Source organism: Medicago truncatula, chromosome 3 (genome assembly GCF_003473485.1).
Source record: "Medicago truncatula cultivar Jemalong A17 chromosome 3, MtrunA17r5.0-ANR, whole genome shotgun sequence".
Lineage (NCBI taxonomy): Eukaryota > Viridiplantae > Streptophyta > Magnoliopsida > Fabales > Fabaceae > Medicago > Medicago truncatula.
The window spans coordinates 36,253,323-36,269,901 of record NC_053044.1 but is presented as its reverse complement, the minus strand read 5'-3'; the positions used below and the strand labels follow the sequence as shown (position 1 = coordinate 36,269,901).

The window sequence follows — 16,579 nt, the reverse complement described above, 5'->3', positions numbered from 1 at the left end:
AAAGATGCAGCTGATTATTGATCCGTTTGTTAAGTTTCTTATCGTGGAGGTGTTATATCCAAAATTTATCAGTGTTTGGTAGAGATGATTCTAGACATTGAGCTCGTGTAGTCGTATACTTCTTTTATCCAAATTTTATCAGTGTTTTGTGCATAATGATTTATTTTTTTTGGTCAAGTAGCTTAGTGACTAGAGCTCACACAATTAAATTGGGGAGAAGTGAGGTGTCCGGGGTTCGAACCCCGGCCCCTGCATAAATTATGCAATGTCCCTACCAACTGAGCTAAGCTCACATGGACGTGCATAATGAATTATACATGTGCACTACTGAGATTAATGTCATTTTGATATATTGCCTGTTTGCAACAAACAGTGACTATTGTTGCAGTAGTTTGTTTTTACTTTTGTAAAGAAAACAAATTATTTTAATTGTTATACTTTTATATAGCAGTAGAGGGAGAAATCAGAAGGTGGTCTTAGAAATTGTTTTACTTTTTCAGCAACAATATAAAGCAGAGTTATTCCTATGATTCAGTTCTTTGGATTATGCGTACATACATTGATTTTGGTTGTATTATTTTCAGAACTCTATATCTCCCAATCTACATGAAAATATGAGACTAAATAACAAGTTGATTGTACTACAGTTTTATGTGAGAAAAGCTTGATGTGTTTCAGTTGTACCTGTTTCATGGATTGGTTAATAATATTGTATTTTTTTAATGACAAATGTTATTAGTTAGTTGTTAGATTAATATTGTACTTACATGACATAAATTTCGTAAGATATAAAGGATAAAGAGGTGTATTTTGATGTAGACATTTTAGAGATGTCTAGAAAGACATTGTAATTGTTTGTAAGTTGTTACATTCAACAGAAGCTGATACATGCTGAAATTCAGCACACCATTAAATTCTGCATAATTCAAAAATAACAATCTTTTTACAAAAGATCTAGGGACTCAACAATTTGAAGGCACACAAATTCACTACTGTGTGGTTCCAATCCAATGATGATTGCTAAAGCAAAATTTGAAGATTTTTGAAAAGGTAAAAAAAAAAAACAAAAAGAAAGCTCAGATGTGCCAGTTTTCGCAACCGAAGTTAAACGATAGTGATGAACCCGTCAACACATTTGACACAAATTTCATCACAGCTAACAATTGCACCAGCCGGGAATCGAACCCGGGTCTGTACCGTGGCAGGGTACTATTCTACCACTAGACCACTGGTGCTTTCATGTTAACGGATCCTACGTTTATATACATATATTTTTATTGTTTTGAAAGAACGTTTATATACATGCATAGTTATCACATGATTGCAGTGCGTTTATTTGAATATATTTTTTCCCTTATACTAGTTTGCAAAATCAACTCTTTTAAAAAATTGAATTTCAAACTTTTTATATTGTTTAATATATATGTGATATTTATTAAGATTATAAAGACGCTGTAAAATAATACAATAGTTTAATGCAAAATATAACATATTATACTAAATCTTGTCAAAAAGAAAAAATTATACTAAATGCTAACTTTACGAAACGTCAACGGTCGATTATGTTAGAAACATAAGAAATAATAAAAACATATATTAAGTCAAACTAATAAGTATTATTATCCAATAACACTTGGAAGAGATGATAAGGTATATCATACTGATGATAATCAGAGGTCTCAAATTAGAATCATGCTATGAGAATGCAACAATATTAAATCTATTGAGGGAAAATTTTGATCTCCATTGAAGTCCTATCCAACAATAAATTGATCTTTACAACCTAAACAAAAAGAAAAGTAATATGAATTGATTCTCATCTATTGGAGAAGAAATTGATTCACAATTTTCCCAACCGAAGAAGAGAAGTGATACGGTGCTTTGATTTCAAATTGGCTTATTGTGTGTTTGCTAGAGCTGTCAAAACGGGTCGGGTCTTACGGGCCGGCCCGTTTAGCCCGATTAATTATAGGACTTGGGCCTTAAATATTGAGCCCGAATTTTAATAGGGCTTTTTAGCCCGGCCCTAAAAAGCCCGGTACCCGTTAGGGCTAGCCCGAAAGGGCCGCGGGTAGCCCGTTAGCCCACATAACAAAAAAATCCTATAAATTATATATATTTTTCAAATAATTCTTTACTTAGTTGATTATCAAACTAAAAAATAAAAGTGAAGATTCAATGAATTAACACATATGAATGTAATATAAAATTATATTTACTCGTTTCGTTATTTAGGGAAGTAAATATCTATAACCATAACGTATCTAATTTATTTAAAATTGTTTTCCTCGCCGTTTTACTTTACGACTAGTGTACGAAAATGTTTACAATTTTTTTTTGTGCTAGACATTATTTAAACATAATAAAAATTTATTTATAAAAAAATCTATAGGAGTATTTTATAGTACTTTTTTATATTAAAAGAATGTGACTTTTAATACGGCCTGTTAGCCCGGGCCCGTGTAGGGCTGGGCTCGGGTAGTATATTTCAAGCCCGTTTTTCAACCGGGCTTTTTTGCCCGGCCCGATAAAGGCCGAAGCCCGTTAGGGCCGGCCCGTTTAGGGCCGGACCGCCCATTTTGACAGCTCTAGGTTTGCCATCACATTTTCTACTTTAATTGTGCGTCCCAATACAGTTCCACCGTCAAAAGAAAGAAGCTCCAAATTGGAGAGTTTAGAAAAACGTGGTTTTGGTGGGCACCCACCGTGATGGCAAATAGGTACTTAGTTTTTGTTTATTATGCAACGTAGGATTTATTAAACTCAACGGTTGAGATTTAGTGTAAGTGGTGTCAACGGATCCTGACTAGTATTCCGGCATAGTGCACCTTTTCACTTTGGACCAAAAACCCAACACTTCCTTTTCAAAGTAATTCAAAGTGATGGGTAAACATGTAAACTACAATTTAATTGTTTTAATGAATTTTTTTTTATCCTGGCACATTTCCCGAGTCTGCCTCCTTATCGTCAACATCTTTCATCTTCTATTGAAAATCTGCTAATTTTCCATCGAAGGCAGTTCGTTCAAATCCGTTGCAGTTCATTAAAGATCTAATTATATATCAAATATGTTGCATGCAGTACATCATTTTGTGTTTTGTTTTAAAAAAAAAAAAAAAATCATCATTTGAGTGGGTGGGCCGTGGGTGTAAACTACATGAACTGTAGTTAAGCATGAACTAAAAAATTTGAACTTAAAACCTATGTCTTTATTATGTCTAGAAAACTCTAGAATTATCGAAGATTCATATTCGAACAATAAATCTGGGTACAATTTCTTTTGTTCTTCGAATTTCTTATTATCAAATAAGGCAATTAGGTTGTTAAAAAATTCCCAAATTTTGTTCTTTCTTTTTGGTTGCCTATGGTGATTTATTTTTATTTCCTGTAAAGAAATCAGTTTTTTCATGTTTAATCTTCTATTGGTAGTGTCAAGGTGTAGTTCAAAGGGGTGAGTCACAGTGTGTCCATGGTCGAAAGCTTAAACATGGAAATTTGATACAAGATGAAATAAGTTGATGATGAGGAGGCACAAATTCAGGAGAATAGTTTGGTTTGTAAGTTAAGTCTTATTAAATTTAATTTGATCAGTCTGATAGTCAAAGTATGATGATTATAAATCAAATGAACAAATAAATTGATTAAAATAATGAATGTTTATATCGAATTTTCATCCTAGAAGACAAAACGATAGTATAAACCCGTCACCATATTTGACCCAAATATCACAGCAAACGTATTTTTGCAGCAGCCAGGAATCAAACCCAAGTCTGTACCGTGGCAGGGTACTATTCTACCATTAAACCACTTGTGCTTTGATGTTAACTCTACGTTTAGATAGATATAGTGATTAAGTGTTTGTAGTCTGTTGAATTGAACTTTTTCTTCTTCTTCCTTATACTAATTTATAAAATCAACCTTTAAAAAAATTGAATTTAAAACTACATTACTATTTACACTATTATTTACAACAATTTCTTTCCTCTTTTACACATCATTCCTCCTCCTCCTTTCGGATTAATTATTAGATCAAGTGACACAAGTCCATTTTCACTAACCAATTTGTCCACTCTACTTTGAGGACTTAGCTTTTTCTCTAATTATACTATAACAGCCTGCAATATGTCTGAATTGGTACAAGCAGTTTCACTTACTGAGGGATCTTATTGAGCTTACAGTATGCATAATCTTTGTATTTCTTGGTCTTGAATTTTGGTGGGTTGTCTTGGTTAACCAGTTTTGGGTGAGGCCCAACTTCTTGCTCTGGTTGCGGTTCTATGAACACTGGCCAAGAAATTCTTGTTGCATCTTTGCTCACTGTTGTTCTGTGTAATATAGCCTTGTATTTTCCATTGCTCATTATCTGATGTCACCATATATAAATCAGTTATACTATTTCTACTTTAATTTTTGGCTTAATTATACTTTTGGCCCCCTATGTTTCAAGAAGTTGTGATTTTGGTCCCCTAACTAATTAAAATACAAAACAGCCTCATATATATTGGATCTTTGGCAATTTTGACTCGGTCAACGCTGACGTGGCACTTCAAAGCCACCACGTGTGCATTGTTTTAATTAAAAATAAATAAAAAAAACCACATATAAATTAAAGAATTAAATAAATGAAAAAAAAAACAAATAATTAAAAGAAATAAAAAAGAAAGAAAAAAAAGGAAGGAAATCGTGTTCCAAAATCTAATTCTCCATCTTCTTCCTCTCATCTCTCTCTAAAACACTGATTCTCTCTCTCCAAAACTCTTTGTTCCAAAATCTTGAAGCTTTCTGTCACTGCTTCATCAACACCATGAATTTGCTCTGATTGAATCTCTCTCATATTCGAATTGTAACCAGAATCACGAGGAAGTAAAGTGACATTCTAATTTTTTAAACACATGTAATCTAGTTGTAGCATTCAGGAATAGAGTTGATGAGGAAATATAAATAGAAACTATCATTATACTTTTAATAATGTAAACAATATGTGATTGTTCTGATTTTTTTGGGAGATCATCAAATTGATAATACAGGGAGTTCTTATTCATGCATTCAAGGTAACATGTAGGAGTTATTGAGTCTCAGATGAGGAGTTTTAAAACACTTTTTAACTGATTCAAGAATAGATATTCATACTATTAAAGATTATTCAGATATTCTTGCATTATTCATGCTGACACTGATAATATTGCATTTATAACTGCAAATTAACAAATAACTGAGCAGTTTATAATAAATATACAAATAGGAAACGACAGAGTAAGAGAGGGAAAAAAGAATTTATATGATAAATATATCAGGCTATTGGATTGTTATGGAACAATAGAGGTGTGATTCTTATTCAAGTTATGTATAAGCAACATGCAACTAATATAGCTGCCTTGTTTTGTGCCCTTTATATATACCAAAGTGCATGTAATATGCTCCTTTTTCTTTTGATAAAAACGAAACTTTCGCTTCGTTCGATAGAACATTTGCATTGAGCTACTCATCATTTTTAGAGAGAGGTTCTTGAATCAGTGTTTTAGAGAGAGGTGAGAGGAAGAAGAGCTAAAATCAGATTTTGGAACACAATTTCCTTCCTTTTTTTCTTTATTTTTTATTTTTTTAATTATTTGTTGTTTTTTTTTCATTTATTTAATTCTTTAATTTATATGTGGCTTTTTTTATTTATTTTTAATTAAAACAATGCACACGTGTCGCCTTTAAAGTGCCACGTCAGCGTTGACCGAGTCAAAATTGGTTTAGGGAGCCAAAACTACCAAAGATCCAATACAAAGGGGGCTATTTTGTATTTTGATTAGTTAGGAGTCCAAAATCGCAACTTCTTGAAACATAGGGGACCAAAAACGCAATTAAGCCTTAATTTTTTTTATCTTTCTTTCAAATTTTAGAAGAACCTATCCTCTACTATACATACATGTAAATTTTCTATAGAAAATTGATGCAAGAAATTCAACTTATCTCTTTATGTCACAAAAACAATAATCAAACATTAAGGTACAATGCAACTATGCAAGACATGTATATATACCTCCAGTTGGTCGCCAATGTGAATTACAAAAGCCGAGGGGACATACTTAACATCGTACCATTGTCCATCTCTAGAGGCTTGAAGACCTTGAACATCATTTGGGACAAGAAGCGTGATAAAACACATGTCTGAATGAGCTGGAACACCAAGAACAAGATCAGGACAGGGGCAAGGTGGGTAATAGTTGATCTTTAACAAGTGAACCATGTTATCACCCCCTGCATACTCCTTTAGCTCATGACCTTCAAGCCCTAACCCTATTGACAAGTTTTTGAACAACTTGTCTACAACCCCATGTAGGTGTTTGCCGTATTCCTCGTTGATCTCTCTGCGGCCAACATATCAAAATTAACCGACCATATATATAATGACTCATGAGTCTTATAAGACCTACTGCTCATTAGTAATAATTTACAATTTAACAATCGATTGACCGATCGAATTAGGAGAATTATAGAAGCTTGTAATAAGAGGCATGCATAAATAAGTAACCTGTAAGAAGGAGGATTTTTAGGCCAAAATCGATAGTTAATATCCGAAGGTGGCCATATCTTATGAAACAAATGATCAACCCAACCTCTCTTGTTATCAATATCATTACCAAGCTTAGATCCATAACCTTCAATAGATTTAGAATCAGGAGGTTTAGCATATTGCTCCTTTTCTTCTTGAGGTAACTCAAAAAACGTTTTTCCAACACTTTGAAGTTTGGTTATAAGTTCTGTAGGTATTTCATGATTAACAATTTGGAACATTCCCCATTTACAACTCGCATCTATGATTTCATGTAACACTTTTTCCTCATCTGGGTTACTAAAATCAATTAGAGGAACCTCTAATTGGGTCCCTCTAACAGTTGAGTTTCCAGGTTGTTCTTTTTCGGACCTAACAAACTCTGCTGGAATTGTTTCATTCGATAATGAAGCTACATTTTGCACTCTTTGTGTCTTTTCCATTATTCCTTTTGTGTGTTAAACTAATCAAATGTAAACTTTTCAAATCTATATATACCTCTAGTAATTTAATTAAAGAAGTTGCTTATATAGTTTTAACTAAAAAAAAGAAGTTGCTTATATAGTATTTTATTAAAGGTCTCAAATATGTAGATTTCTAATTAGTTAGTGGGTAAAATTAATCATGGGAAACTGATGGTGTGCTTACTTGCATGAAGCGGAAGATTTTTCTCCGTGAAAGCGGGTGAATACATCTCATATGATATGATATGTGACTATTTACTTGAAGTTAGTTTATGGTTCAAATTGTAAAAACTTTTAATTCGTATGTAACATATAAGCTGGTATAATATTGACCTTTGGTTACGGAAAATATCATTGCTATACAAACCAAAAGACATAATCACAAACAAAATTTTCCCTTAAAAAAATAAAAACAAAATTGTCACAAGTTTTTACCTCAATCTCAACTCATTTTGTCTATATTGAATAGACTTATAAAATTGTATGAGTTTACCTAATATTAAAATTATTATATATGACATTAATTTAAAATATTAAATTAATTATAAAGCCAAAATAAATTGTCTTGTTTAACCTTGTATCATACACAAAATTATCCCACAAAATCATAAATTTAGTTGTATCATGCAATTTTAAATTATCATATAAACGCAATTGATTCCTTTGGTATTTTATTCGATTAATTTCATATATACGGTATGTTTGACCAGCTAAAAAAAAATGAATAACATGACAACCAACTTCAATTGTACAGTGTTTGATTTGTAAAATTGTTTCAGGGAGACATGACAAACAAAAAGCAAGAGACATGACAAAAATTGAAATTATTGTCCCTCACTAAACCACATCACAACTTTCCGTTCCAATTACTATTTGTCTAAAATACTAAAATAACCTTTTGTCACCCAAAAATCATACGATTGTTAAAAAATAATTCAATACCATGAAAGTTTGTCACGTACTGTTCTCCCTTGTGTTGTGTTATTCTGTCATGTTTAGCAGATCAAACACACCCTTAATGTTTTTTTATGTGTTTACGAATGTCCATAAACCGATCTAGGTCTCAATGATCACTAACCCTACTTTTGAGGCTTAACCTGATTTAACTGTTCGATTGTTTTTAACATTAGACATATTCTAATAATGATTTGTGTACTTAATTATGGGGTAGTAATAATTGAAAAGTGCTATTGGCCAAGACTGGCATAAGTATTTTCTTCAGATATCTTAAAATTTAGTAATCAATTTAAACTATGTTAATAGTTTGTAGTTATCAAACATGGTACTAACAATCAATATCTGAACTTTATAGATTTGACTACTTGTCGACAAACTAATACACTTGCTTGATTTTTGTCATCAAATAGTGACTATTCCTTACTAATTTACTACTTTTGTAAAAATTATATATGTGTGCGTAAAACAGGAAAAATGGATTCCTTAATTAATAAATATTTTCTACACAAACTTCGCGTGAAAACATATTTGTACTATTTTTTATTTTTATATTATTTTTCTCCTACCTCAAGTCATTTTTCTCTGATCATGTACAACATCCACACCCATTCTCATACAATATCGGGATATGATGCAATTTTTTTTTTTTTTGTCTAAATAACACAATTGTCTCTAATTTGATAAAGATGAGTGTTATTTGAACAATCAATTTGGTGACAACTTATTTGACAACCATACTTTACAAAGAAAAAAGTGGCATTGACACGGAAACCATAGCAATAGAGAGATAAAGTAAAAAATAATGTGAGTATGAGAGAGAAAATTATTGCAAAAGTTGTCACTAAATGGATATTCAAATATCATTTCTCTTTTGATAAAACTCTATTTGGAAGTTTTAAGGGAGGAGATGAGAAGAAAATAAAGAAAAAGTTATTATTACGGTGTGAATCAAATATCATTTGAGCACAACTTTTGAGACTAATCCGTCAAGTTGAATAGAACCTTAATGAATGACAAAATTTCCCATCAAAAGATTTAACATCTTGTTTAAAAGAGTGTTTCTATAGAGAATAATAAATAATTTTTTTATTAATATATTTCTATATTTTGAGAGTATACAATAACCTAATAACCTAGATTGAATGTGAAGAATTTATCTAACCCGTTTAAAATCCCCCTTGAATATAATTTTATAATTCCCCAATTTTGTGTCATAAAGAAAAATAAACCTCCTCATTCAAGTTGATTGATTATCATTTCTTACATTCCTCTTTCCTCCATCCTTTTACTGAGATTTTGCCCTCTCCTCCCTTCCCCTCCTTTTCCGATAACTAATTTTATTAATGAAGTTGTTCACTGCAACATCCCTTCTTAAACACCTAAATAGACCCTAAAGTTGTATTTGATGGTTCGGAGGAGAGAGGAGTGAAGAACTTTGGAGGTAGAAGATGAGAAGAAAATAAGAGAAATATTAGATTTTATTGAGTTTACCTTGTTTTGATGAAATTTTATGTTATGAAGAAAATTAAACCTCGTTTAAGTTGAGGGTACATCATTTCTTTCATTTTCATTTCCTCGTCCCAAACAAAGAAGCGTTTTGAGGAAATGGGAGATTATTTTTCCTTTCTAAATCAAACATGTTATACAATGTAATTGGATGGTTATATGATTATAAATCTTAGATTTTTTTTTAATAACCATGATAAAAAATATAGTAATGATAATAATTTATTTATCATTTTGTACAAAACCGCTCAAATAAGATCTAATATTTCTCTTATTTCCTTCTCATCTCCTCCCTCCAAAGTTCTTCACTCCTCACTCCTCCCAACCAATGTTTCGAGAGTTTACCTCAATTCGTTTTGTCTATGTATACTCGACTCGTAAACTCGACTTGAGAACTCGTACGAGTTTACCTAAAATTAAAATTATATAAAATTGTAAATAGATCATTAATGCAAAATATGACTTAATTGCAAAGACAAATTATACTAATCTACCATAATAAAACGTTATGCTCAACTTAACATCAAAATACAAAACTTTAACATTTGTCATTTGAACTAAAATTTATAGGCAAAGACTAAAAACAAAAAGCAGGAAATTGATGCACAAGCCACACCATTTAACAAACAGAAGATCAATTAAATAATTGTTAATCCTCCCCACGATGAGCTTATTTTTTCCTTTCTAAATCAACCATAATATAAAATGTAATTGAATTGTTATATGATTATAGATCTTAGATTTTTTTAAATTTATTTTTTGATTAAATTCTTTTAACTTTTTTTTCTTTTTAAAATCTTAAACTCCAACATTGTCTACGAAAACTCTAGCCTCCAAAATCTCAGAAATGGATCTTAAAAGTTCCTCTTTCACACTTTCCCCAAGACTCATTGACTATTTGTTGAAGGACAATCCGTTGAATTTCCAGTATCACCAACTAAATGAGTTTGGTGTTACTTTTGAGTCAAATAAATGTTTGGTGTTACCACAAATTTGTCAATAAAACAAGATGGTGAAAAGTGGTGGATGTCGTGTAAGTTAGTTTAGTTGATGACAGATGAATTTATGTAGAATAATGGATAAACTTTTTGATAGCGAATAACTCGTAATCTCCATGATTGAATTTGAATTGTTTGATAAAATTAATAGCTGAACTAACCAATAAATATAAAATTAAATAAAATGATATATTTTCAATTGATTTTGAAATTATTTTAGTTAAGACATAAATATAAAATTGAGAATGAAAATGATGGATATCGATGTATGTTCTAAGTTCAAGCTCTCTTGAAGTAGTATCTTTAAAAGCTACGGGCAATTGAAAAACAGTTTAAGCTCGCAAGAGGAGACTATTATTTTATTTTATTATTTTATAGATAGACGAAATAACAAAACCATTATAAACTTACACATAAGTGAAGGTGTCGGGGTTCGAACCCGTGAGGTGTCGGGGTTCGAATTCCGATCACGGCGTTCGGTCTAACAATTTTGATATTTTACCAGTTGAGTTAGGACTTGTGGACGAAGACTATTACTAAATTGCATTGTAATGTTACACACACTAAGGATTACCTTTGAGTTTGACACTAAAAATGCAATTAGATTTTTTCTGCTGGAAAAACAACAAAATATTTTTTTCCAATTGGATTATAACTTAAACAAGTTTTAAGAAAAATAAAAGAGTTTCGATTCAACCATCTACCGTTATTGTTGGAAGTAACTCCAAATTAAGTTTAAGCATCAACTTTTATTTATTATTGTTGTTATGCCTTAATTTGGTTGCAAAAACGATAACATGGCATGTCTAAATTGAAGGAGTAATATGGTTGAAACCATTTATTTATACTGTAAAGTGATTTTCTTTATTCGGTTCACATCTAAATGTTTGGTATTATAATTCCTTGAATATACTTTGTTGAATGGTTGGTTGCATGCAAATATATATAGCTCTCCTACATTGATCTTATATCATAAGAATTGAAGGAAAAATAATTGATCATTCACATTAAAATTAATGGAAGTCAAAAGAGTACAAACTTTAGCTTGTAATCAGCTAAAGGAGCTTCCACCACAATTCATTCGCTTAGCAAATGAAAGGCCAGAGAATACAAAGGCCATGGAGGGTGTTACTGTGCCTATGATTTCATTGTCTCAACCACATAACCTTTTAGTGAAGAAAATCAATGAAGCTGCTTCTGAGTGGGGTTTCTTTGTGATCACTGACCATGGTATATCTCAAAAACTTATTCAAAGTTTGCAAGATGTGGGCCAGGAGTTTTTTTCTCTCCCTCAAAAGGAGAAAGAGACATATGCAAATGATCCATCTAGTGGTAAATTTGATGGCTATGGAACAAAGATGACCAAGAACCTTGAACAAAAGGTTGAGTGGGTTGATTATTATTTTCATCTCATGTCTCCTCATTCTAAGTTGAATTTTGAGATGTGGCCCAAAAGTCCTCCTTCGTACAGGTTTGTACTTACATTGAGCACGTTTGTTACAACTTTTTTTTTTGTGACAAAATCATCCGTTTGTTACATATTGATTTTTCATTACTTTTTTTAAGTTATTTTCATTATACTAAACAAACATAAACTAATTGATATATTATTTTGTGTGTGGTAGGGAAGTAGTACAAGAATACAATAAAGAGATGTTAAGGGTGACAGACAATATTTTGGAGCTTTTGTCTGAAGGACTAGAATTGGAGAGTAAGACTTTGAAGTCTTGTTTGGGAGGTGAAGAAATAGAATTAGAAATGAAGATAAATATGTATCCACCATGTCCACAACCTGAATTGGCATTAGGAGTTGAGCCCCATACTGATATGTCTGCCATTACACTACTTGTTCCAAATGATGTTCCAGGCCTTCAAGTTTGGAAGGACAATAATTGGGTTGCAGTAAATTACTTGCAAAATGCACTCTTTGTGCACATTGGTGACCAACTTGAGGTAATGAAATGTCACATTTTAGTATCATATTATTTATACAAAAATGAAGTTTGTACAAAATATACTCTTTTTGTCATGGTAGGTGTTGAGCAATGGGAGGTACAAGAGTGTCTTGCACAGAAGCTTGGTGAACAAGGAACGCAAGCGTATGTCCTGGGCAGTATTTGTTGCTCCTCCACATGAGGTCGTGGTTGGACCTCTTCCTCCGCTCGTCAATGATCAAAACCCTGCCAAATTTTCAACAAAAACCTATGCTGAGTATCGCTATCGCAAATTCAACAAGATTCCCCAGTAGGAAACAAAGGGTAAAATATGATGGCTACCGCTAGCGCAGAGTTGTATCGCGTGATATTAACATCATTTCAAATGAGACTTTATATTGATTACCACTTTTTTCAACTGTAGTGATTAGCTAAAATAGTAGTTATGATGACATATTGATGGAAATAAGATAAGGTTTAGAGTACAAGGCATAAAGGTCATGGGATTGTGATTGTTCGCAATGAGATATGGAAACAAGATCAATCTTCATAAGCTATGAGTACTGAAATTTTAAAGAATAGATAGGCTAATGTGACCACTTCCTTCTTTCAAGGACAATAATGTATTAGCAAAATCCAACTAGAACAATTTTTCATGATCTTAAGAGAACCAAAATTATTTTCATGATTTGATTCTCTTGTTTCAGTCCTTAATAAATATTTTTCATATGAGCTAGCTGCTACAAAACATATGTACAGGTCATGATGATGCCTTGTAAATTCAGCATAGTATTTATATATGAAGATTTATAAATCATACATTTCATTTTACTTCAAATTACATAGAGATGCCATCCTTTATACATATGAACACAAAATTAACATTAGAAGAAAGAAAGCACAATTAATTAACAGAATTCACTATCTTGGTCCTGAGATTTGTTGTGAAGATATGTAAGAAAATCGACTAACGAAACGTGTTGAATCACGCGGTTGTTGAATCCTCACAGAACCATGTTCATTCTCTTCTGCTATAACAGAAGCCTCAGAAAACCTACGACCATAGAACCTCAAGAAATTCAAAGATTCCATCCTAGGTTGTGGCAATGGAGTCCCACCTTCTAACATTCCAACAACAGTAACCATGTTAGGCCTAAGTGATGGATCTTCATGAACACAACACAATGCAATACGAACGAGTTTCTCCACTTCATCGATTGTAACACGTCCTTCTAACCTTGGATCAGCCAAATCCATGTAACTCTTTTGTTCATGCATCTCTAATGCATATAGTGGAAAATAAACAAGTCCTGTTGTTGATGAGTTTGATGAATTTCCATTATTACCACTGCTGTTGTTATGATCATCATCTATGCTATGACTTCTTGACTTGAAAGAACAATTTTTTCTACCACTTACCAATTCAAGAAGCACCATTCCAAAACTATATACATCAGTTTTCTCAGAAATTGCTGAATTTGTAAGCCATTCCGGAGCAAGATAACCACGAGTTCCTCTCATTGTTGTGAACAAACCAGATTGTTCTGGACTAAGGAGTTTCGAAAGTCCAAAATCAGATATCTTAGCTTGAAATTGATCATGCAGAAGAATATTCTCTGGTTTGATATCACAGTGAATTATCTTTTGCTCACATCCACTGTGAAGATAAGCGAGTCCGCGCGCTGTTCCAAGGGCCACATCACACCTCTCTTGCCATTCCAAAACCGGATGTCCACCGAAGAGGTTCCGGTCGAGTGAGCCGCGGTTCATGTACTCGTACACCAACATTCGGTGTCCCCTTTGAGCACAAAAGCCTTTGAGTCTAACTAAATTAACATGATGAATGTTTCCAATAACAGCAATCTCGGCGAAGAAATCTTTCCTCCCTTGAATTCCAATGTTGATTATTTTCTTAACTGCCACAATAGTCTTATCAGGTAGTACACCTTTGTACACTACGCCGAATGCACCAGATCCTATCAGAGTCTTGAAATTATCAGTAGCTACCTCAAGTTCTTCGTAATCAAACCTCGTCGGTAAACCAGGGATGTAAAAGGCATCTTGATCCAAGTCCCCTGAAGAATGTTGTGAGATTGAGATTTGTTTCCCTAATTTCACCTCTTGTTTTTTCGACTTTGTAAATTTTCTCCACATAAGAAAAAAAACAAGAGCCAATAAAAAAATGATCCCAACAATTGGTAATAGCACTGCAGCAATAACAGGAAATCCATCTTTTTGAGAATTTTGTTCATTATCAATATCATGGCCAATATTAACTTTAATCAAGCCTAACATGTCACCTTCACCTCCATTACTAATGGATCCTAACTCATTTTCAATCATGTAGCATGATCCAGAAGAATTTCTATACAAAATTCCCAAACAAGAACAGTTACTTGAACAATGACCTTGACAATCAGATAAACTCACTCCAAACATAATTGGATCAGAATAAATATTTCCAAAGTACTTCACACCATAGCCTATATTTAAAAATGAAACAACTGAAGAATTTGACTGACTATGATTATTATTTGTTAAAGAACTACAAGCTAATGGCAAAGTACGAGACACATCGTTCGGAACACAACCATGGAGATTACCCGATGCAACATGGAAATTTGAAGGACAAGAACAAACCGGTGAAGAAGAAGAAGTTGATGATGATGATGATGATAAACTATTATCATTACATAAACCTATTCTTCCACAAGCTAATGGAATTTGACAACCATCATCTGGTCCAACAAATTCCTGTTTCAAATTTGTTCCTGAAAAGCTACTAATAGTAAATTGGCCATCGGAAGCCAATTTCGCGACACGAAAATTGGCTACTGATAAACCAACTTGATATACATGAACTTGTTCATTATGTCCAAAGAGATAAAAACCTGTTGTGTTTACTGCCATGTATTCAACATCATCATTTGAATTCTTGTAAGCTTTTGAATCCATAGAAATTTTCCAATATGTTTGTCCATGCCATTGAAGTATTGCATCAGAAGAAGTTATTGTCAGCTTGTAATTTCCTGTTGACAAATTTGAATTCGATGAAGCACTCGACAATGATGCTCCAACCGATAATCGTTGTCCAATAACGATTGTATCGGTTGGATGTTGAAAACTCTCCCAAAGAGAACCATTGGATTGATCAAGTAACACAAGGTTTCCCATCTCAGTGAGTGAAAGTTTTTGTACTTGTGATTTAAGTGGTGGTGTTGACCATTTAGAATTTCCATTTTTGTCAAAAATTGTAATCCCTTCGACAGTTAGCTTCACTGTATCGGAATCTGAGATGGGCGCGTGGTTAGCAGACCAAATGACCGTGTTTGACGCGGCATGTATGATGCATAGATAGAAACTTGTTTGTTGATTACCAGGATTGAATATAGCTGCCTTGAATGTTTTGTTTCTAGACAACAAAAATGTTCCAGTGTTAGCGATGAATTGAAGATACGAAGCAGTGAAATTCGGTGAGATATGATCTGAAAATGTGTAAGCGGATATGGAAGTAGTAAACAAAAGGAAAATAGTGGAAGAAAAATTTATGATTAGTTTCATGGTGTGATAATTTGTTGAAAAATAAAAATGTGACAAGTGAGAAATGATATTTGAATTGAGGAAGGGAAAAAAGAAAAAAGTTGAATTGGTCTGTTTCAATGCTCTCCATTTTCTGCTACCTATATTTGAGTTGACTATTGAAAATCATGCATTCCTTCTTCTATCTAACAAATTGGTTCCATATTCCAATTGATTACGAAGGTGGCCATTATTAATGTTTAGTGATTATATAATATAGACACGCAAGAATAAAAAAATCTTTAATATATTTATTTGTCTGTTCTGAGTACTTTAGTTGTCAAAAATGAAATTATATTCTTTATGATAAAATAAAGCCGACTTATTTAAAAATGTGACGATTTCTTGGTCTGCCTATGACATGAGTAGTTGTTTTATATTTTGTGATGAAATAACTGCTGTTACATGCATGATATAGCATTATTTGATTATTTAAAGAAGATAAAACTATAGTGTAGAACTTGACCAAAAAAAAAAGAAAAACTATAGTATAGAAGAATGAAGTAAACGCAAAAGGATGTGTAGAGACATGGCCATTGAAGCATGCCTTTAAATTAGAGAAATGATATTTGAACATTCATTTTTTTTATAATTTGTGAG

The 16,579-nt window shown here is 32.5% G+C and overlaps 3 protein-coding genes and 2 non-coding genes across 5 annotated transcripts; 1 reads left to right on the top strand and 4 right to left on the bottom strand.

Moving 5' to 3' along the window:
- Positions 1–1,072: 1,072 nt before the first annotated feature.
- Positions 1,073–1,159, bottom strand: LOC112420570 (small nucleolar RNA snoR114). Its single transcript, XR_003010751.1, has one exon. It is a non-coding gene; the product is annotated as a small nucleolar RNA snoR114 (small nucleolar RNA).
- A 5-nt stretch (positions 1,160–1,164) lies between these two features.
- Positions 1,165–1,235, bottom strand: TRNAG-GCC (transfer RNA glycine (anticodon GCC)). The gene has a single exon. It is a non-coding gene; the product is annotated as a tRNA-Gly (tRNA).
- Positions 1,236–3,986: 2,751 nt separating this feature from the next.
- Positions 3,987–6,984, bottom strand: LOC11415909 (flavonol synthase/flavanone 3-hydroxylase). The gene is made up of 3 exons (XM_003601033.3): positions 6,521–6,984; positions 6,029–6,356; positions 3,987–4,363 (listed from the first exon to the last, which is right to left on the bottom strand). The coding sequence occupies exons 1-3, from the start codon at positions 6,982–6,984 to the stop codon at positions 4,151–4,153; spliced, it is 1,005 nt and encodes a 334-aa protein (XP_003601081.1). The 3' UTR covers positions 3,987–4,150.
- Positions 6,985–11,430: 4,446 nt separating this feature from the next.
- On the top strand, positions 11,431–13,132 carry LOC11415879 (flavonol synthase/flavanone 3-hydroxylase). The gene is made up of 3 exons (XM_003601032.3): positions 11,431–11,937; positions 12,092–12,419; positions 12,502–13,132. The coding sequence occupies exons 1-3, from the start codon at positions 11,483–11,485 to the stop codon at positions 12,712–12,714; spliced, it is 996 nt and encodes a 331-aa protein (XP_003601080.1). The 5' UTR covers positions 11,431–11,482; the 3' UTR covers positions 12,715–13,132.
- A 44-nt stretch (positions 13,133–13,176) lies between these two features.
- LOC11418015 (G-type lectin S-receptor-like serine/threonine-protein kinase At5g35370) lies at positions 13,177–16,082 on the bottom strand. The gene has a single exon (XM_003601031.4). It carries the CDS (start codon positions 15,959–15,961, stop codon positions 13,322–13,324), a length of 2,640 nt encoding a protein of 879 aa, XP_003601079.1. The 5' UTR covers positions 15,962–16,082; the 3' UTR covers positions 13,177–13,321.
- Between the last annotated feature and the right edge of the window lie 497 nt (positions 16,083–16,579).

Bases quoted from the DNA above. Each gene is read 5' to 3' on its own strand.
- LOC11415909 (XM_003601033.3), bottom strand. From the start codon at position 6,984: ATGGAAAAGACACAAAGAGTGCAAAATGTAGCTTCATTATCGAATGAA. The intron at 6,357-6,520 runs GTTACTTATTTA...TGTTGGCCGCAG, and splicing joins AAAAATCCTCCTTCTTACAG to AGAGATCAACGAGGAATACG. The intron at 4,364-6,028 runs GTATATATACAT...TGGTGACATCAG, and splicing joins ACATTGGCGACCAACTGGAG to ATAATGAGCAATGGAAAATA.
- LOC11415879 (XM_003601032.3), top strand. From the start codon at position 11,483: ATGGAAGTCAAAAGAGTACAAACTTTAGCTTGTAATCAGCTAAAGGAG. The intron at 11,938-12,091 runs GTTTGTACTTAC...TGTGTGTGGTAG, and splicing joins AAAAGTCCTCCTTCGTACAG to GGAAGTAGTACAAGAATACA. The intron at 12,420-12,501 runs GTAATGAAATGT...TTGTCATGGTAG, and splicing joins ACATTGGTGACCAACTTGAG to GTGTTGAGCAATGGGAGGTA.
- LOC11418015 (XM_003601031.4), bottom strand. From the start codon at position 15,961: ATGAAACTAATCATAAATTTTTCTTCCACTATTTTCCTTTTGTTTACT.